Source organism: Periplaneta americana, chromosome 6 (assembly GCF_040183065.1).
Source record: "Periplaneta americana isolate PAMFEO1 chromosome 6, P.americana_PAMFEO1_priV1, whole genome shotgun sequence".
In the NCBI taxonomy this organism is placed as follows: Eukaryota; Metazoa; Arthropoda; class Insecta; order Blattodea; family Blattidae; genus Periplaneta; species Periplaneta americana.
Window position 1 is genome coordinate 177426955 of NC_091122.1, and position 23194 is coordinate 177450148.

Consider the following 23194-nt stretch of genomic DNA (forward strand, 5'->3'; position numbering starts at 1 on the left):
TAAGAAGTGTCTGCTATTTAAAAACTAACACCAACATCATTATCATTCTTTATATTAAACACTACACTTTTTACATTATAAAGATATATAGGGTGATTCACGAAGAGCTACCGCCACTTACAGAGCTTATTTCCGAAGAGATTCTGAGCAAAAATGTCACATAAACGAGGGTCATATTCTCAATATTTTCAGAGGTACACTAATTTTAAGTTGTTTGTAAAATACCTTTTTTTTATTTAGTTTTAGGATAAAGAATTAAATATTTAGAAGTATCACTTCTTTAAATGGCCAGTATTCAGAAGCTAAAAATGTTTTGTTAATTCCTCAGTTGCTTTGTACAGAATTTTTTATTTCAATTTTTAATTAAAAATTATATTAGCCTATTCTTACGCACTTATCACAACACGACTTGTAGCAACTTGATTCTTTACAGTTGAATTTTGCATCATAATGTGCAGTCTTAAAGAGTTTACAGGAGTGGAGCGATTTGTAACAATTGTGCTATGTGCATAAGAAAAATGTAATTTTTAGTTAAATATTGAAAAAAAATCTGAACGAAGCAACTAATGAATTAACAACACATTTTTAGCTTCGGAATACTAGCTAATTAAAGAAATGATACTTCTGAATAGTTCATTCTCTATTTGTAATATTATTTCACCCTTAAAACTAAAGAAAAATAGTAATATGCGACACAAGAGCGGTATGTTGATGTTTTCATGTTCGAGGAAAAGATTGAACAAGCGAAACGTAGTTGAGCTTTTTTAATTTCCGAGAACATGAAAACAAACATACCGCTCGTGTATCGTACATTATTTTGTGCGAAGATCGTTCATTACATACCTGAAAGAGGAATTTCTAATTAGTTGCAATGAAATCTCCATCTTGGTTTCTGTTCAATGACGGCAACTTTTAGAAACTAAAATATCTATCTTCAACATTGTTGCTATAAAATGTTTTCTGTGTTTACTATATTCCAGCAGGCCGTGATATACGTCTGTCTTTTTTTCCCCCAGTCTATAAATGCGAACTTAAAACAAACGGTAAAGTTATGTAATGATTTATTTTTCATTTTAATATTTTAACAATATTATTTATATAACATATTGCAGTAATAACATCGGCATCTGGAATCTTGTTGATTTTTTCACGGCTTCCTTAATGTTACTTGCATTACAAATGCAGTAACTTTTGTGGTGTTGTAGAGTTTACTTAATTTTTGTAAATACTTAAAAACAATAATTAACAGTGCAATTTAGGTGAAATTGCAGTGGTAAGTTTCCAATTTATAATTATTACTATGTTAAACGTCTCTAAAAATAATATGTTAAAAGCCTAAAGCAGTAAAATGAATATGGCGCTTAAGCGGTAAGAAGAGGGAAATTGTTGTGTGTGTTACGTTGGGAATACTGAATGTGATATTTCACACTTACCGCGTATTGGTTTTGTGCGGAAAGCAAGCAAATACGCACGATCTCGCACAAAGGTATTTTAGACACAATTTCAAATTATTGGTACTCTGATAATATTGTGAATAGGACCCATGCTTATATGATATTTTCTGCTCAAAATGCCTTCGGAAATATGTTCTGTAAGTACTGGTGACTCCTCGTGAATCATCCTGTATATCCTCACACAATGCAACTGTACAAAGTTTTGAAAAATAAAATATTGTTGTAACAGCTTCTGTTTTTTTTTCTGCATTCTTTGTACAGTTTAACACATCACAACATAAACTGTATTGTACACTGTACTGCACAGAAATATTCCGTGATTTCAAACTGCTATAATTTTGTAACTATACGTATTACGAAATTCATACCGTGCTATTAGAAAGAACGGCTGAAAGAATATCAGGGGATGTGTAATTCTAATTGTTATAGTCGCGACGCTGTTATTTCCGGCGTGACTCCTCCTCTTTGCTTACGTCTTAGAAAGTGAAGGCTCTATAAAGTCTAGGTAGGTAGTATCGTTCGCCATTTTTTGTTCTTACGTTGCCGAGCTACCATACGAGGAATCTATTTTCCGCACCGTTAAACATTATCATGTCGTAGCTCCTATGATAATAAATCAAACGCAATGTAATTCAGCAAATAGTTGAGCGGCAAATAACGTCTTCGTATGCTTTCTGCGAACGCCAACAAAAGAGCTAAAATGGCGGGCGATTATATTAAGTGCTTATCGAGCGTTAAGAAATGAATCAGCGAATCACAAGACGCACACGTTTAAATGTAGCCGACCTGCAACGCGATTGGTTGCCGGAAATTAGAGCGACGGGAATAGCGGGAAAAGTAAGACGACGCTGTTTCCGTTTTTTCGCTTGTCATTGTGGCATTGATGAACAGAAGCTAATTTTCTTAAAATGGTGTGAATGTTTACATTTTAACTCATTGTAAATTCTGCAGTATTTAAAGATTTTTGGCGAACCCACAGTAACGAAGTTGCTGTGTATTTTATTACCTCAGAATCAGTAGGTGCCGCAAGTTGAAACTCCCGTCAGAAGGCAAGCTGAACTCTCACTACACTCCATGTGCTATGGTATTCCAATATTTCAATATTGCAGAAATGAGCCATACCATTAATGTGTAATTTGGGAACTAAAAGTCATTGTGAAAGTTTATTAAAAAATTAAACGTATTAACGACTGTATCACTATATATCGTGTATTGTTTTATGCACGGCAGGAAAATTTGACTTGTTTTACGGTAAATAGCGTTACTTATAAACACAACACCAGAAAGAAAAATAATTTGAAACCTAATTTCTATAGACACTGTATATCTGAAATAAAGCAACTTTCAGAAAATGGAAATCATGTTATTCAATGTATTGCCAAATCACATAAGAACTCTTGAAACTAATAATTTTAAATTAGTTGTCAAAGATTTGTTAATTATTAATTGTTTTACGGTGTTTATGATTACTGTGAATTATTTAGGATTTAGTTTTATTATTTTAAACAAGTTTAATTCATTTAACTCGGTCATTGTCTATAGGAAAATGTTTTGACGGAGAATTGAGCAATTATTGTTGTAATTTTTATTTTGATTGTTACTGTCATGGTTTTATTTCTTATTGTTGTAATTGTTGTAGTTCTGATTATTGCTGTCCTTATTGCTGTAGGCCTAGTTATTGTTGTGGTTATTTTTGTAGTTTTTATTTTTGTTGTGTTCTTATTTTGTTGTTGTAGTTATTTTATTGTTATTTATGTTTGTTGTAATTATTTATTTTTATTGTTATATATTTTTGTTGCAGTTGTGATTTATTTCTTGTTACAGCTATTTACTTTTGTTGCAATTGTTCTTTATTTGTTGCTTATTTTCGTTGTAGATCTTATTTATTTTTTGTTGTAGCTATTTACTTTTGTTGCAATTGTTATTTACTTGTTACTTATTTTAGTTGGAGATCCTATTTATTTTTGTTGTTATTTTTTTGTAGATGTAATTTTGTTGTAATTATTTACTTTTGTTGCAATTGTTATTTACATGTTACTTATTTTCGTTGGAGATTCTATTTATTTTTGTTGTAGTTATTTATTTTTGTTATTTATTTTTTTTGTAATTATTGTTATTTATTTTTGTTGTTATTTATTTTTGTTGTAATTATTGTTATTTATTTTTTGTTGTTATTTACTTTTGTTGCAATTGTTATTTACTTGTTACTTATTTTCTTTGTAGATCATATTTATATTTGTTGTAGTTATTTATTTTTGTTGTTATTTATTTTTTTGTAATTATTGTTATTTATTTTTGTTGTAATTATTCTTATTTATTTTTTGTTGTTATTTACTTTTGTTGCAATTGGTATTTACTTGTTACTTATTTTCTTTGTAGATTCTATTTATTTTTGTTGTAGTTATTTATTTTTTTGTTATTTATTTTTTTGTAATTATTATTTATTTTTGTTGTTATTTACTTTTGTTGCAATTGGTATTTACTTGTTATTTATTTTCTTTGTAGATCCTATTTATTTTTGTTGCAGTTATTTATTTTTTTGTAATTATTGTTATTTATTTTTGTTGTTATTTAGTTTTGTTGCAATTGGTATTTAGTTGTTACTTATTTTCTTTGTAGATCCTATTTATTTTTGTTGTAATTATTGTTATTTATTTTTTGTTGTTATTTACTTTTGTTGCAATTGGTATTTACTTGTTACTTATTTTCTTTGTAGATTCTATTTATTTTTTTGTAGTTATTCATTTTTTTATTTTTTTATTTTTATTTATATTTTGTAATTATTGTTATTTATTTTTGTTGTTATTTACTTTTGTTGCAATTGGTATTTACTTGTTACTTATTTTCTTTGTAGATCCTATTTATTTTTGTTGTAATTATTGTTATCTATTTTTTGTTGTTATTTACTTTTGTTGCAATTGGTATTTACTTGTTACTTATTTTCTTTGTAGATTCTATTTATTTTTTTGTAGTTATTCATTTTTTTATTTTTTTATTTTTATTTATATTTTGTAATTATTGTTATTTATTTTTGTTGTTATTTACTTTTGTTGCAATTGGTATTTACTTGTTACTTATTTTCTTTGTAGATCCTATTTATTTTTGTTGTAATTATTGTTATCTATTTTTTGTTGTTATTTACTTTTGTTGCAATTGGTATTTACTTGTTACTTATTTTCTTTGTAGATCCTATTTATTTTTGTCGTAGTTATTTATTTTTTTGTTATTTATTTTTTGTTGTTATTTACTTTTGTTACAATTGGTATTTACTTGTTACTTATTTTCTTTGTAGATCCTATTTATTATTGTTGTTATTTAATTTCGTTGTAGTTATTTACTTTCGTTGTAGTTTTATTTATTCTTGTTATTTATTTGTATTATTCTTTATTTTTGATGTAGTTATTTAGTTTTGTTGTAGTTTTTTATTTTTGTTGTAGTTGTAGTTCCTATTGTTCTAGTTATTAGTGTATTTAGTAGACAGTGGTTAAATTTGTAGTTCTTATAGTTGTGGTTTTTATTGTATTGGGTGTTGTAAGTGTAGTTATTTTTGTGTTATTTTAGTTGTTATTGCTGGTATTATTATAGTGGTATTGTTGTAGTTGCTATAGTCCTTATTATTGTAGTTTTAGTTAAGGAACAATGTAGGAATGATGATAATATGCAACCTTCTTGTTGCAGAAAACATTGCTGATGCTATACAAACCGGCTGTGCCAAATGTACTGATAAACAGAAGGAAGGAGCTGAGAAAGTGTTAAACTTTTTATATAAGAACAAGCCCGATGTCTGGAAGGAACTCGCTGCCAAGTACGATCCCGACGATACTTATTTCAAGAAATTCCTCACTCAGTGAAAATCATTTGCTTCTTATATTCTCGTACTGCTGTCAAAATGATATACAAACAGATGCTTGCTGTTTAGGTTTCCAAATCTTGTGGATCAATAAGGTAATCAAAAATGACTGAATTTCACAGTGAATGGATTACATTACATGTTCGTAAAATGATCGATTAATTGAAATATGATTGAATGTACTTAGCCTACTTACATAATTAATTACTTAATTAATTGAATAAAAGTATAACATGTCTCACAGTAACTTTATTCTCTTCCCATCAAATTTCCTGTAATCAGATATTATTGGAATTGATCTTAAAGGGTGGATTTTTATGATCTTGATGTTAAAAATGATGCTGGGTATACACCATTAGTTCTGTCTAAGAATATACAAGATAAACGCTTGGTTTTCACTCCTTTTATTTGGAATTCACAGTGTCTTTGCTTAAACACATGGGATTTCTGTGTAAACCGTGCATCAAAGATTTTGTTACGTTCATTGTCAGAGAATTTCGTGAGTAGATTTCGGAGTCAGTGTTTACCAGATCGTAACAAAATAGTCAGTGACAATGAGGATTCTACCTGAGATTGAGGAAATGTCTACTGGTCTTGAACTACACTACGTTGCAATACTAACTTTTAGGGAATCAAAATCCGCCCTATGTTAATCAGTTATTTAATATAGGCTAAATATAAAAAAAGTGTAAGCGATATATTCTGCGAAATTGTATACGTGCATCATTCCTTGATAAACTGACTAGTTGACATTGCATATGAACATAATTCATCTCGTACTTTCGTTTCATAAGTCATGTGTAAAAAGATTTATAAATATGGATAGTTATTTTCGCGTTCTTATACCATCTTAATGTGTTTTATTGTTGCAAGTCTTTCTTAGTTTTAGAGACTTTGAGAGACCTCATAATCCAGGACGAAATTAATAATTTTGATACAAATAAAAAATTTAATCTAGTAACAAACCAACACATTTGTAACAATCATTTATTTTAATTTCCATTGACTTGCCATTTACTTACATATTTCCTTCAGGCTAAACGGATAAAGTTTGTTAAATATGCGTGACTAATATTGGCAAATGACTACGTTACCAACTATCTTTACTGAGAACCAATAGCAGTGACTGAAGTCTCCTTGGTGACCGCAGTAAACCTTCAGTTATGGGTGAATGACACCGCACAACAAAATTGAAGTATCTAATAGTTGTATATACGTACAGCGGCTTTTCTTTTACATGTACGTCTACACGAGCCGACGAAAAGCAGATATGTAAGAATAACTTTGTATTTAAAACTCCTTTCCATTTTCAATTGTTACTCAGTTGACTGTCACTTAAAATGTTGATCAGTTTGGCGAGAGTTGGTGTGAGACAAAGAGCTATGAGCACGTTTTTTCCTGCGCTCTTGTTTGCTCTGTCAACACTATCATTGTCTCCATATTTCTAAGTAACCTGTATGATTTAGACGTATTTTAAAATAAAGAATTAAAATCTTAAGATAATCTAGAAAATTATACTGATGACCTATATACTTACGAAAATAAATTTAAAAGGTGAATTAATTTTCTTACTTAGGATCGACTGAAAAAATCTATAACTTCAACTATGCAAATTACGAAGAATATCATATCGTCGTTGTTTAATGAAATCTCTTATGTGACAGTACACAACATAATTTTTCAGGAGGAAGAAGAAATTATTTAAAAGTCAGTGGGCCTACATAAGAATTATTATACGATTGAGAAGCTTTTGTCGTCCAGACTGTTCTCAAAAAAGCTGACAGAATTTATAAAACAGTTATATTACCGGTTGTTCTGTATGGTTGTGAAACTTGGACTCTCACTTTGAGAGAGGAACAGAGATTAAGGGTGTTAGAGAATGAAGTGCTTAGGAAAATATTTGGGGCTAAGAGGGATGAAATTACAGGAAATTGGAGAAAGTTGTACAACGTAGAACCAGTAGAACTGCACGCATTGTATTCTTCACATGACATAATTAGGAACATTAAATCCAGACGTTTGAGATAGGTAGGGCATGTAGCACGTATGAGCGAATCAAGAAATAGATATGGAGTGTTAGTTGGGAGGCCGGAGAGAAAAATACCTCAGGGTAGATCGAGACGTACGTAATGGGGGGATAATATTAAAATGGATTTGAGAGAGGTGGGATATGATGGTAGAGACTGGATTAATCTTTCTCAGGATAGGGACCGATGGCGGGCTTATGTGAGGGCGGCAATGAACCTGCGCGTTCCTTAAAAATCATAACTATGTAACTATGGAACATTTCATAGCGTGTTTTGGGAAAGCCATTAATTTAATTTTTAATATGCTCAGTCAAGGTAAGAGAGCAGGATATATTGATAATAAATGATTGAAATAATTTTAGTTTTATCCTTTAAATGTACGGAAATTTGATCCGAACAAATATAATACTTTAAAATTCCTTTTCAGAACGAAAAGTTAACTCTTACAAATAAGTAAATGAATAAATGAATGAATAAATAAATAAATAAATAAATAAATAAATAAATAAATAAATAAATAAATAAATAAATAAATAAATAAATAAATAAATAAATAAATAAATAAATAAATAAATAAATAAATACATAAATAAATAAATAGGTAAATAAATAAATAGGTAAATAAATAAATTAGTACATAGATAAATAAATACATAGATAAATAAATAAATGCTTAAATAAATAAGTAAATAAATAAATGCATATATAAATACATAAATTCATAAATAAACACATAAATGCATAAATAAATACATAAGTACCTAAATACATACATAAGTATATAAATACATAAGTACATAAATACATGAATTAGTAAAGTAAATAAGTAAAAAGTTTAGTAGGTTACCAAGTAAATAATGAAATAAATAAGCAAATAATGAAATAAATAGATTGATAGATAAACATAAATACATATATAAATATGTAAATAAGTATGTAGTTAAGTAGATGGATGAATGAATGAATGAATGAACGAATGAATGAATGAATGAATGAATGAATGAATGAATGAATGAATGAATGAATGAATGAATGAAGTAGTATATCGAAATGATAGCCGTCCAAATCTTGGATTTAAAATGTCGCCATCCTAATCAATTCAAATTAACAAAAAAAGAAAATGTAAATTAATGTTAAAAAATACATTATAAAATAAAAAATAATAATATTCTGCGACAAGATGTGGTAGCTATCAAAACGATAAAAATTTATTGAAAATAAATAATATACATTAAATATTATAAATAAATAAATAAATACATTAATTAATTAAATAATTAAATAGATACATAAATAAATACATAGATAAATAAATAAATACATAAATAAATTCATAAATACATAAATGCATACATAAATGCACAAATAAATACATAAATACCTAAATAAATAAGTAAATACATATATAAATATATAAATTAGTAAAGTAAATAAATAAGTAAGTAATTTAGTAGGTTACCAAATAAACAATGAAATAAGTGAATAAATAGATGGATAGGTAAACATAAATACATATATAAATAAGTAAATAAATATATATAAATAAGTATATAGTTAAATAAATAAAATAATCTATACTAATAATAAATCTGTAGCCGAAATTTTTCTGGTAATTTTCGATTTTCCAAAAATAATTGGTCCTAACATACATAATTAACCACCCTGAAACCGAAAATCGCTTTTTTTAAATTTTTGTTTGTATGTCTGTCTGTCTGTCTGTCTGTCTGTCTGTCTGTCTGTCTGTTTGTTATCTTTTCACGCGATAATGGATGAACGGATGTCGATGAAAATTGGAATATAAATTAAGTTCGTTGTAACTTAGATTTTAGGCTGTATGGCATTCAAAATACATTATTAAAAGGGGGATTATAAGGGGGCTTAAATTAAATAAATCGAAATATCTCGCTTATTATTGATTTTTGTGAAAAATGTTTCATAACAAAAGTTTCTTTAAAAATAATTTTCGATAAGTTTTATTCCTACAAAAAGTTTGATAGGACTGATATTTAATGAGTTAAATGAGTTTTAAAATTAAAATAACTGCCATCTAAGGCCGTGTAATGAATTAAAAAACAAATGACTTCGTCTATAAGGGGTCTTGGACAGCAACAATCGAAAGCTATGAAAGATACCCTAAAGAGAATGTTTCTGTGTTTGTATGAAGTAATATCGGAAGCTAAATTAACAGATTTGTAAAATTAATTATTATTTCAGCATTGGAAAGTGTAGTTTCTCTAGATGGACATAATGCTATAATGTTATTACAGTAACTTCTGATATAATATAATATATAATATAATATAATATAATATAATATAATATAATATAATATAATATAATATAATATAATATAATATAATATAATATAATATAATATAATATAATATGTAATATTATATAATATAATTTAAGTTATTTGAAGGGTTCAGAACCGTAGTGGGCCAAGCGCCATTTACTGAATACGTAGAAAACAAGGGTTAAAATTAAGTTATTACCATAATTCAATGGAAACCTATAACAAGTAAAATAAAATATACACATTAAATCTAAATGATGTCAATCTTCATTGAACTATGGTTGCATGTAATAAAAATTAAGAAACATGTTAAAGGAATTGTGAGTGCACCAAATGAGTGTCTCTGGACCAAAATTATTGCATTTTAATTATTTGGATACATTTTAAATTAAGTAACATATTAAACGATTTATCCTTCTATCAAACACGAATGTTCCCTGGATCAAATGTCCTATTTTAATTATGTAATTACTTTATATTTATTTCTAACGGGTGCAGCGGAGCGCACGGGTACGGCTAGTAAGTAAATAAATAGATGGAGAGGTAAGCATAAATACATATATAAATAAGTAAATAAATATATATAAATAAGTATATAGTTAAGTAAATAAAATAAATAAATAAATAAATAATATTTCAGTCACCAATATCTTTATGTAATTCTATATTCGGAAATGCATTCAAAGGAGACCAGCGAAACTTCATTAACCTGTCTCAAGTTATAGAAGTAAAACTCAAGATTATCTTCATATACATGACTGTGAAGGATCTTGTAAACCTAATACAGGGCCAGGTCGAGGTACATTACCACTGAAACTGAAACCCTTTTGGTAATATGACTGTTATTGCAATTCCAAGAAGTACTTTCTCTACGGAACGAAGTTTGAGGAGGTCATAGCAATAGTTGCTCTTCTGCAGGGTACTTCCTGTACCCCCCAAAAAAGAAAATTCATTCCGACACGCAAGGAGACATCTCGCCGTAGGGTAAAGAATGCACGAAGTCCATGACACTACCTCAACTAAAGTAACACCGTGACGTCACAAATAACAGTGTTCTGCTAGTATATATACAACGAGATGGGATCTGCTTGTGGCACTGTTCATCGCTGTTTATCGAAACCCGCAGAATGCAGAAGTTGGTGGTTGTTGTCGTTCTGGTAGCGGTCCTGGCCCTGAGTGAAGCTGCAAGGGTCCGTAGGGCCGATGACGACAAGTACACTGATAAGTACGACAACGTCAATCTGGATGAAATTCTTAACAATGACCGTCTACTTCCAGTGTACTTCAAGTGTCTTGTAGACAAAGGCAAATGCACCAAAGATGCAGCTGAACTGAAAGGTAAGTAAAACCATGGAGATTAATGTGGTGGATTGGACAAATTATGTGATAGATAACATAGGATTGTGAAATTAAATTTTGATTCAAAACTTTTAATATAGAAGGTGATTTTGATTAATTATTGACTTCTGTTGAAGGATCTGAAGTCAGATTTCGCCTATCACATTATGACAAATGTTTGTAATGGTTTGAATAATTGCCATATTTATAGCTTCATTCTTGTAATATTAAAAACACATTTAAGGGATTAGGTACAGCTTACAGCAGTAAAATTTTGGAAATATTCAACATTTTTTTCCTCTATTTATTGTATCTTGTACAATAATGAAAATTAGTATGTGTAAAACATTGTCCTTCTGCTATATGAAAAAAAATTTTTACGATTTAAAAAAATTATTTACATTTTTTTTTTTTCAAAATTCAGTTTACTGTGCACTGTTGAAGAGTTTCTAACATGACTCAGAAACTATCCAACATTCTGTAATGAAATTTTTTGTGAATATTTATGCATGTCATATCTACAATATAGTGCAAGATCACTTCTCTACCTTTCATAGACTGTCTGATAAAAAATAAAATCATTAAAAAATGGTCCTCGTGACCAATATTGTAGGAAATGGAAATATAAAAATTGCGGATTTATCCTTCGAAGAGGTGGAAAAATTCAAATATCTTGGAGCAACAGTAACAAATATAAATGACACTCGGGAGGAAATTAAACGCAGAATAAATGTGTGAAATGCCTGCTATTATTCGGTTGAGACGCTTTTATTATCTAGTCTGCTGTCAAAAAATCTGAAAGTTAGAATTTATAAAACAGTTATATTACCGGTTGTTCTGTATGGTTGTGAAACTTGGGCTCTCACTTTGAGAGAGGAACAGAGATTAAGGGTGTTTGAAAATAAGGTTCTTAAGAGAATATTTGGGGCTAAAAGGGATGAAGTTACAGGAGAATGGAGAAAGTTACACAACACAGAACTGCACGCATTGTATTCTTCACCTGACATAATTAGGAACATTAAATCCAGACGTTTGAGATGAGCAGGGCATGTAGCACGAATGGGCGAATCCAGAAATGCATATAGAGTGTTCGTTGGGAGATGGGAGGGAAAAAGACCTTTGGGGACGCCGAGACGTAGAAGGGAGAATAATATTAAAATGGATTTGAGGGAAGTGTTATATGATGGTAGAGACTGGATTAATCTTGCACAAGATAGGGACCGATGGCGAGCTTATGTGAGTTCGGAAATGAACCTGCGGGTTCCTTAAAAGCCATTTGTAAGTAACTAAGTAAGTGACCCAACCAATTCCTTTTCCTCTTCCTCATCAGCTTCAGCATCATTCTTTCTTCACCAACTCTTTCCAGCACAGCTTCATAGAACCGATAGTTAATGTTAAATTTGATTGCATGTCTTCCTCTTGAATATAAAATTACTTGTTCTGTCTTCTGTGAAAACACTGACTCAATCATGAACTCCTTCACCTACGAGAGAAACATCACAGAAGGCCTTGACTCGTATAAACAAATACAGTACCTGCTACTGTTACATAAGCCGAAGGAGAGCGGCGTGCTGTCGTGATTCCTCTATGGCAGCCAGTCGAACATCTGGATCGAAGCCGTGTAGTTCCATGAAACCAGTTCTGCTACTTATATTGATTTAAACAATTTTTATATATCTGTGACAAGCATTTCTCTTATAACTCAAACATCTGTTGGAAGTTCGTAAGCTGCATTATATATTTCTTTACGTTATAATGCATTTTGTAAGCTTTCAGTATTACGAAACATGTCTCCCAAATAGGGGCGGAATTTATCAATTCCCCGCACAAGACGATTACTTGAATTGTGAGATAAATTTGTTTCGGAACGTGCTCTTTTTGACATTAATAAATTAGATAAAGTAGCGGAGAATGGTGACCTGAATATATGGGGGAAAATTCACAAACGATTAGGGAAAACACGGGAATTTTACTGGAAGAAAGTAAAGAGATAGGTTTGGAAGTAAATCCCGAAAAGACAAAGTATATGATTATGTCTCGTGACCAGAATATTGTACGAAATGGAAATATAAAAATTGGAGATTTATCCTTCGAAGGGGTGGAAAAATTCAAATATCTCGGAGCAACAGTAACAAATATAAATGATACTCGGGAAGAAACTAAACACAGAATAAATATGGGAAATGCGTGTTAATATTCGGTTGAGAAGCTTTAATCATCCAGTCTGCTGTCAAAAAATTTGAAAGTTAGAATTTATAAAACAGTTATATTACCGGTTGTTCTGTATGGTTGTGAAACTTGGACTCTCACTTTGAGAGAGGAACATAGGTTTAGGGTGTTTGAGAATAAGGTGCTTAGGAAAATATTTGGGGCTAAGCGGGATGAAATTACAGGTGAATGGAGAAAGTTACACAACACAGAACTGCACGAATTGTATTCTTCACCTGACATAATTATGAACATTAAATCTAGACGTTTGAGATGGGCAGGGCATGTAGCACGTATGGGCGAATCCAAGAATGCATATAGAGTGTTAGTTGGGAGAACGGAGGGAAAAATACCTTTGGGGAGGTCGAGACGTAGATGGGAGGATAATATTAAACTGGATTTGAGGGAGGTGGGATATGATGATAGGGACTGGCTTAATCTTGCACAGGATAGGGACCGAAGGCGGGCTTATGTGAGGTCGGCAATGAACCTTCGGGCTCCTTAAAAGCCATTTGTAAGTAAGTAAGTATTAACTTATTATTCCCAGAACATGAATTATACCAGCAATTCTGGCCTGGACAAGTTACCTGCTTAGGGCTTTCCCTCAACCTATTAATAGAAAATACTGGTTAATTTCCGGCTTTGGACCCTGGACTCATTTCGCTGGCATTATCACCTTCGTCTGAGTTCGTCTTCCAGAAATGTGTCAACGATGCAATGATAGGAAAAGTTATACAGAGTGTTAAAAAAGTATCCAATATTTTAGGAGGTGCTAGTATGCATCAAAACAAGAAAATAATGTCTAATAAACATGAGTCTTACAACACATACTTTCTGAGATCTGAACACTTGTTCATAGGAGGTGCTCAATGTGACGTCCATTCATGGCAATTCATTCCTCTGCCCTTCGGCGTAAGGAATCATGAACTCTTTGAAATATGTTTTAATACGTTAATAAGAAAGTCCTGATAACGATCCCCAGTTAATCTCTGTGGTAGCATGTATGGCCCTATTAATCTATCGCCAAGAACGCCTGCCCATAAGTTGATTGAGAATCGGTGCTGATGCCTTGTTTCTTCAACTGCAAGGGGATTTTCATCAGCCCACACATGCTGATTACGAAAATTCACAACACCATCTCTGCTGAACCCCGCTCATATCCGCAACCAGACTTTTCTTTTCAGTATTCCTTGCTACATATCAGTATTCCATGCCAGGGTTGTCAACTACGGTATGATTATCTGGTAGTCTGCTGTATTGTAGGGCAGAATATTGCATTACCATGAATGGACGTCACATTGAGCACCTCCTATGAACAAGTATTCAGATCTCAGAAAGTATGAGTTGTAGGATCCATGTTTATTAGACATTATTTTCTTGTTTTGATGCATACTAGCACCTCCTAAAATATTGGATACTTTTTTAACACTCTGTATAACTTTTCCTATCATTGCATCGTTGACACATTTCTGGAAGACGAACTCAGACGAAGGTGATAATGCCAGCGAAATGAGTCCAGGGTCCAACGCCAGAAATTAACCAGTATTTTCTATTAATAGGTTGAGGGAAAGCCCTAAGCAGGTAACCTGTCCAGGCCAGAATTGCTGGTATAATTCATGTTCTGGGAATAATAAGTTAATACTTACTTACTTACAAATGGCTTTTAAGGAGCCCGAAGGTTCATTGCCGACCTCACATAAGCCCGCCATCGGTCCCTATCCTGTGCAAGATTAATCCAGTCCCTATCATCATATCCCACCTCCCTCAAATCCAGTTTAATATTATCCTCCCATCTACGTCTCGGCCTCCCCAAAGGTATTTCTCCCTCCGTTCTCCCAACTAACACTCTATATGCATTCTTGGATTCGCCCATACGTGCTACATGCCCTGCCCATCGCAAACGTCTGGATTTAATGTTCCTAATTATGTCAGGTGAAGAATACAATGCGTGCAGTTCTGCGTTGTGGAACTTTCTCCATTCTCCTGTTAACTTCATCCCTCTTAGCCCCAAATATTTTCCTAAGCACCTTATTCTCAAACACCCTAAACCTATGTTCCTCTCTCAGAGTGAGAGTCCAAGTTTCACAACCATACAGAACAACCGGTAATATAACTGTTTTATAAATTCTAACTTTCAGATTTTTTGACAGCAGACTGGATGATAAAAGCTTCTCATCCGAATAATAACACGCATTTCCCACATTTATTCTGCGTTTAATTTCCTCCCGAGTGTCATTTATATTTGTTACTGTTGCTCCAAGATATTTGAATTTTTCCACCCTTTCGAAGGATAAATCTCCAATTTTTATATTTCCATTTCGTACAATATTCTGGTCACGAGACATAATCATATACTTTGTCTTTTCGGGATTTACTTCCAAACCGATCGCTTTGCTTGCTTGAAGTAAAATTTCCTTGTTTTCCCTAATCGATTGTGGATTTTGTCCTAACATATTCACGTCTTCCGCATAGACAAGAAGCTGATGTAACCCGTTCAATTCCAAACCCTGCCTGTTATCCTGAATTTTCCTAATGGCATATTCTAGCGCGAAGTTAAAAGTAAAGGTGATAGTGCATCTCCCTGCTTTAGCCCGCAGTGAATTGGAAAAGCATCAGATAGAAACTGGCCTATAAATAATAAGTTAATAGCATATGAAATATAAGTGTATAATAGTGTAAATATCCTGTGTATAACATTGTAAATATCCTGTGATATGCCCATGGCAAAACACAGGTTGTATAGTCAAAACAAACAAATAAAAAAAAAAAGTAGTAAAATATCGCTGCAGTCGTAAAGTATTGGGAATAAATTTGTGTAAGGAACAAAAAAAAAAAAGTGTCCTTCCCAGGCAGGATTCGAACCACGAAAGTCTTAGTTACCAGTCTATCGTCCTCTGGAGTGAACAAGGCTCTGAAATCAGCTACAAGGGTCGGCCCGGGGTTTTTTTTTTTTCGCCATTACGTACATATGATATTTTCGTGTCTAAAAAAATTGTTTGCTTTACTGTAGCTAAAATGCTAAAAAGAGGAGTTGTCACGACTGTACAAATTATTAAAAAAAATGCTTTTATAATCCTAATGTTATGCAAACATCTAAAAAATTTGTGGAAGATAATAGGTTTTGAAAATGAGCAAAGTGCAAAAGCTGGAAACTGAGAAAAATATAGTCAAACAGCAGATACTACAGGGTGTTTGAAAAGTGAACACTTTAAAAATGGCTGCCAAAACAAGTGTTTTAAAGGGCGCAAGTGTCTGAAATTTTACGAGGAGCAACTATAAAGCTTCGACGTATTTTTGAAGGTAAAAACAAAAAAAATTGATATTTTTCGTGAACAATCATTATTTCACTAGAGTGTACCCTTAATGGGCTATTTACTGACGTTCTAATAAATACAAACAATTTTAAAAATTAGATGGCCAGATATAATCATAAACTCAGAACTATGGAAGATATCAAATCAGAAAGAAATCACAATAGAAATCAAAAGACGAAAGTGGAATTGAATAGGGCACACAATCAGGAAAGAAGATGGAGCAGCAGAAAGAATGGCTTTGGATTGGATCCCCCAGGGTAGTAGAACAAGAGTAAGGCCAAAAAATACATGGAAGAGAACAGTTTTGGAGGAAATTGCTAGGGAGGGGAAAACATGGAGCGAAGTGAAGAAGTTGGCTAAAATAGGGTCCTATGGAGGCACTTTGTGAATGCCCTATGCTCCTCATGAGGAGATACAGGAGTTTGATTGATTGGTTGATTGATTGATTAATAAATACAAAAGTATCTAGTGTCGATTGAATAGTTGAGGTGGTTTTATTCTACAAAGGATTACTCATTATTCGTTTTCCATCTGGAAAAAAAAAACTCAAGAAAAATCAAACCTTGATAGTCAGTTCAAAAGGGATTCGAACCCACTCTCCAGTACAGGAGTCAGGAGTCCGCTAGCTGAAGGCTAGACTACGCCGTTGATCTATGCTAATACTTTATGAAGGTTCAGTTGTTCAAGAAGATTCTGCTTTCTCTTGTTTCTAGCCGTTTTTGTTCATAACCGCAAATTACCAACTTGTAGACCTGAACCACATTTAGAAGACCGTCTGTTACTTTCAGAGCACATTGGCGACGCCCTCGAGCACGACTGCGAAAAATGCACAGAGAAGCAGAAGGAAGGTGCTGATAAGGTTATAAAATTCTTGTACAAGAACAAGCCCGAGATGTGGAAGGAACTCGTCGCCAAGTACGACCCGGAAGGCGTGTACGTCAAGAAGCACGAGGCCGAACTCTCAGCCTGAGACACAGGAATTCGGTGGACAGAAGATGAGTGACTTCATCAACATTTATTTTCAGTAACTCCATAATACAAAGTATAAGTTTCAGTATTGAAAATAAATTTCACAACCTATTTATGTCATTATTTGTATCTCAGATTGTTGTACAAAAGAATAAAATTATTTAAATACAAAAAGGGTTTACTTTGCCGGTATGAACACCAGTCACTATCATTAGGAAGTCACTGGTTCTTGGTCTTTCCTGCTTCGTTTCCAGATTTTCCTGTACCTAGCTCCTATTCCACAAAGATATATCATACAGTTCAATACATTATAAATTACAATTGAAGGGTTTAGAGCCATAGTGGGCCAAGCGCCATTCATTAAAAAATGAGAAAGCAAGGGCTAAAGTTAAGTGAATACCATAGTTTAATGAAGATTCACATATCGTTTGGTTACGTACATTGTGCATACTTTATATTGCTTGCTATGTGTTTCATTAGATTATGGTATTCACTTAATTTTAACCCTTGTTTTCTGCTTTTTTAATATATGGCGCTTGGCCCACTATGACTGTGAACCCTTCAATTGAAAGTTACTGCAAAGTATGGAGTTGTACAATTTTAGAAAAAAAATTGTCGCATAAATACTTTGTTAAGTCCCAGAAAGGATGCAGTGCGCATGATCAGACATACAACGAAAAAAAAAAACTAATTTTAGTACCTCAACTTGTCGTTCTCTTGTGAACCATGTCGTTCGTCCTCTGATCATGCGCACTGTCTCCTTTCTGGGACTTACAAAGTACTGTATCTGTGTGACAAGATTTTTTTCTAAGACTGTACTTTTCTACTTCATATAAAGTTTAGTTTAGTAAATGTGTACAAGTGATTTCGTAATAGTGACGTATGTACAAGCTGCTTGTATTAGTATTTTACGCCCACAATAAGGTTACGTTAATCTATCTTATATCTAATTTATTTGATCGTGAATTGCAGAAACCCCATATGTCCATTTGAGCACATTTCTCAGGAGACAGAAAAAACTTATTATCTTCAGAAGCTTTTGATATTTTGAAGTGACTATTTTTTTAGTAAAGGATAATAATAAGTTATAATGTTTGACATGTATGAACTTCAATTTTTTCTTTAGTATTTTCTAGAAAATAACTGAATTGCCTGGATATGTTTGCTTTCTGCAATTCACGGCTAGTAAAAATCATTTAATTTTTTTAAAACAGCTTTTAGTTGAAGAACACGTAGGAGAACAATTTTCTTTATCTTCATTCATTCATAGTTTCTGTCCAGGGCAGATCTTTCACTGCAAACCCGACATTCTCAAATCTTTCTTATTTCCTGCCTTCCTTTTAGTCTACCTACGTATATGATCCATATGTCTTAATGTCGTCTATCATCTGATATCTTCTAAAGGACTTTAAATGTAAGATTTAAGCCAAGAAATTGAAAAAAGTATACAAACATAAAAAATGCAAAATTTTGTGAATAGCATAATTAGTTCTTCAAAATTCATTTAATCCTACAAAAAAAAATCAAACTGGAAATCTTTTTAGATTGTACAAAATTCCACATGCCACAGTGCTTCCTAGGGGAATAAAAGCTCTTTTTTTTCTGATCTCTTTCGAATGCTTTTCCGAGTACAGAATTGCATAAAGATACTGGATAATTAAATATTATTTCTATATTTATTTTTTATTTTCTATATTATTTATTTACTTATTTCATTGCTTCCTTATTTATTTATTTACTTGCTTACTTATTAATTATTTATTTATTTATTTATTCATTTATTTACTTATTCATTTATTTATTTACTTGCTTACTTATTATTTATTTATTTGTTTATTTATTTATTTATTTATTTATTCATTTGTTCATTTATTTATTTATTTATTCATTTATTCATTATTTATTTATTTACTTGCTTACTTATTATGTATTTATTCATTTATTTATTTCCTTATTTATTTACTTATTTATTTATTTATTTACTTATTTATTTATTTATTTATTTACTTATTCATTTATTTATTTACTTGCTTACTTACTTATTATTTATTTATTTATTTATTTATTTATTTACTTATTTATATACTTATTCATTTATTTATTTACTTGCTTACTTACTTATTATTTATTTATTTATTTATTTACTTTTTCATTTATTTACTTGCTTACTTACTTATTATTTATTTATTTATTTATTTATTTATTTATTTACTTATTCATTTATTTATTTACTTGCTTACTTACTTATTATTTATTTATTTATTTATTTACTTATTTATTTATTTACTTATTCATTTATTTATTTACTTGCTTACTTACTTATTATTTATTTATTTATTTCTTTATTTATTTACTTATTTATTTATTTATTTATTTACTTATTTATTTATTTATTTACTTATTCATTTATTTACTTGCTTACTTACTTATTATTTATTTATTTATTTATTTATTTATTTATTTACTTATTCATTTATTTATTTACTTGCATACTTACTTATTATTTATTTATTTATTTATTTATTTATTTATTCATTTATTTATTTACTTGCTTACTTACTTATTATTTATTTATTTATTTATTTATTTATTTACTTATTTATTTATTTATTTATTTACTTATTTATTTATTTACTTATTCATTTATTTATTTACTTGCTTACTTACTTATTATTTATTTATTTATTTCTTTATTTATTTACTTATTTATTTATTTATTTACTTATTTATTTATTTATTTACTTATTCATTTATTTATTTACTTGCTTACTTACTTATTATTTATTTATTTATTTATTTACTTATTTATTTATTTACTTATTCATTTATTTATTTACTTGCATACTTACTTATTATTTATTTATTTATTTATTTATTTATTTATTTATTTATTTATTTATTTATTTATTTATTTACTTATTCATTTATTTATTTACTTGCTTACTTACTTATTATTTATTTATTTATTTATTTATTTATTTATTTATTTATTTATTTATTTACTTATTTATTTATTTATTTATTTACTTATTTATTTATTTACTTATTCATTTATTTATTTACTTGCTTACTTACTTATTATTTATTTATTTATTTATTTATTTATTTATTTATTTATTTACTTATTCATTTATTTACTTACTTGCTTACTTACTTATTATTTATTTATTTATTTATTTACTTATTTATTTATTTATTTACTTATTTATTTATTTACTTATTCATTTATATATTTACTTGCTTGCTTACTTACTTATTATTTATTTGTTTATTTATTTATTTATTTATTTATTTATTATATTTATTTATTTATTCCGGCGTAATTAAGGCCATTAGAGTTTATCTTCCATACCACCAGAAATACGTGTACAATAACAGAAAGAAATTAAACTAAAATGCAAAGTAAAACCACACGAAAATTCATATAGGCTGCTGTAACACATAATATTTTAAATGTGTGAAACTAAATTTAAGACTAAGTATCATAATTATAGCCTAGTTCATTAACAAGGCTGAGGTAGGCCTATTAACGAACATAAGCAAGAAACTTACAATTTTAAATGTAGAGAAGAATGACAAATCAACACATCTAACAATACTTAAAAACCATGGACTAAGATAAAAATTTTTCAATTTAATTTTGAATTATGATAATGCCCAGTAATCTCTGACGTCATTAGGTAAGTAATTCGAAAAATGAGGTATTCTACAGTGTAGGAGAATGAATATGAAGAAATTCTGTGTTGAGGGATAGAAAGATGTGCTAAATTCCGGTTTCGAAGAGTTATAAGTAATTAACAGTGCGATAACAGCTAATTCGGAGTAGAAATATGCATGATTTTAAATAGATTTTGTACAGTATATTGTTCTTCGTTACTCAGACGCATCCATGAAAATAAGATGAGAGAATGCGTTACATAGTCAAATTTACGGGTATTGCAAGTGAATCGTATGCACACATTATGAACACATTGTATTCTGTCAGCTAAGAGTGAACTTACAATATAATGAATTACAATAATCGAAATGGGGAATTAAAAGCACGGTTCAAAACGTATTGCGTTTTTAAAAGGTCGCATTTGTTAACGTATTTCCCTAGCAATATGTCAAGATCCATGTTTTATGGTTTAGCCGTAACAAGCGATTGAAAATCTACAAAATTAGGAAAAATGTTATATTTTTTTCTGGTTATTGTGAAAATAATGTAAAATTTTATGTTGGTGATAAAATAAACATCATTTTTTGATAGATCAATCTTTACTCTTTCATTTATATACGTATGACATGTTTCTTCTAAATACGCCAGAGGCAGACCTACTAAATTATTAGTATTCAAAGACGGGAGATGCGTCAGTTTTACGCGAAATTCTTTTCGTTTCATCCTAGTGACCTTGGAATAATAAAGATGCCCAGCGTTAAAAAGACAAAGCACACATACACTACAAGGTTTCCTTGGTTACACTTATTTCATATTCATTTGTTTATGACATTGAACAAATATCTTTCTTTTGTTTCTCGACTGTTCATTTCGAGTTATATAGAACAGGGCAATAGATAAAAAAACAAAAGATTAGTTTATGATATTAGAAGGAGGGGAAACCTTGCAGTGAAAGACGTCAGTTTACTTGAAGTCGGGTGAACCCCCAAGGGCGTCGCGGAGATGTAGGCTAGAAAGAAGTCTTCCGGCAGTCCTTGGCCGTCAGATACGCACTTACAGCTACTTAACTCCGTCTAGGAAGATAATAGTTTCAAATGCAATTACAATTCTGTTTTTCAGTAGAGTTTAATTACAAGCTTGCGTCCATATTCTTGCAGAACTTTACTGAAGCCGTTATTTCCGTCCTTCATATCTCACAATTTACTGTTGTTTTGCGTCTTTGTTTACTTTCTCTTGCTTGGCGCAGTCGTAGTTCAGTCAGCTGCTGAGTTCTCTGCATAGTGATCGTCGTTGTCTGTGTTGTGGTTGTCTGTCGCACCTGAGGTTCTCAGTTCTAGTCCAGACATGGGGAATGTTGCATTTAGTTAAATCATATATATCCTGTAGTAGTAATCCTGCGCCAATTAGTTTACTTTACTTAAAAAGTCATTAATTAATACAACATTAAAATAGGTTTTAACAAAATGAGAACTATTTTATATATATATATATATATATAAATATATATAAATTAGTTAACATTATATTCAGTATATTCCTGTACTGGTAAAAGTTTTGCTGAAGAGTATTTCTTTTAATTTTCTTTTCTTAAACTCTACTGGGCCTATTATTAATATTTCTAATGTTAGGAGGTATTTTATTAAAAAGTCTCACACCCACAACAAAATGTCTTTTACAAATCTTGACTAATGTATTTAAACAAATTGAAGACATTAACACGTTCCTAAAATTTTTATTAATTACTCACTCACTCACTCACTCACTCACTCACTCACTCACTCACTCACTCACTCACTCACTCCTGCCCAGCATTCTTCAATCTTCCTATTTTCTGCCTTCCTCTTTTAGTCTCCGAATATGATCCATATATCCTAATGTCGTCTATCATCTGATATCTTCTTCTACCCAGAACTTTTCTTCTCTTCACCATTCCTTCCAGTGCATCCTTCAGTAGACAGTTTCTTCTTAGCCAGTGACCCAACCAATTCCTTTTCCTCTTCCTGATCAGTTTCAGTATCATTTTTCCTTCACCCACTCTTTCTAGCACAGCTTCATTTCTTATTCTCTCTGTCCACTTCAC

General features: G+C 30.5%; 1 protein-coding gene across 1 annotated transcript in view; it reads left to right on the plus strand.

The window, feature by feature from the left end:
• Window positions 1-17630, plus strand: part of LOC138702287 (uncharacterized) — an 18179-nt gene extending 549 nt beyond the window's left edge. The window contains exons 2-4 of the mRNA XM_069829870.1: window positions 5133-5301; window positions 10679-10965; window positions 17276-17630. Of these exons, the coding sequence (XP_069685971.1) occupies window positions 5133-5301; window positions 10679-10965; window positions 17276-17457 (638 nt within the window). The 3' untranslated portion in view covers window positions 17458-17630. The remainder of the gene's footprint in view (window positions 1-5132; window positions 5302-10678; window positions 10966-17275) is intronic.
• Window positions 17631-23194: the final 5564 nt, after the last annotated feature.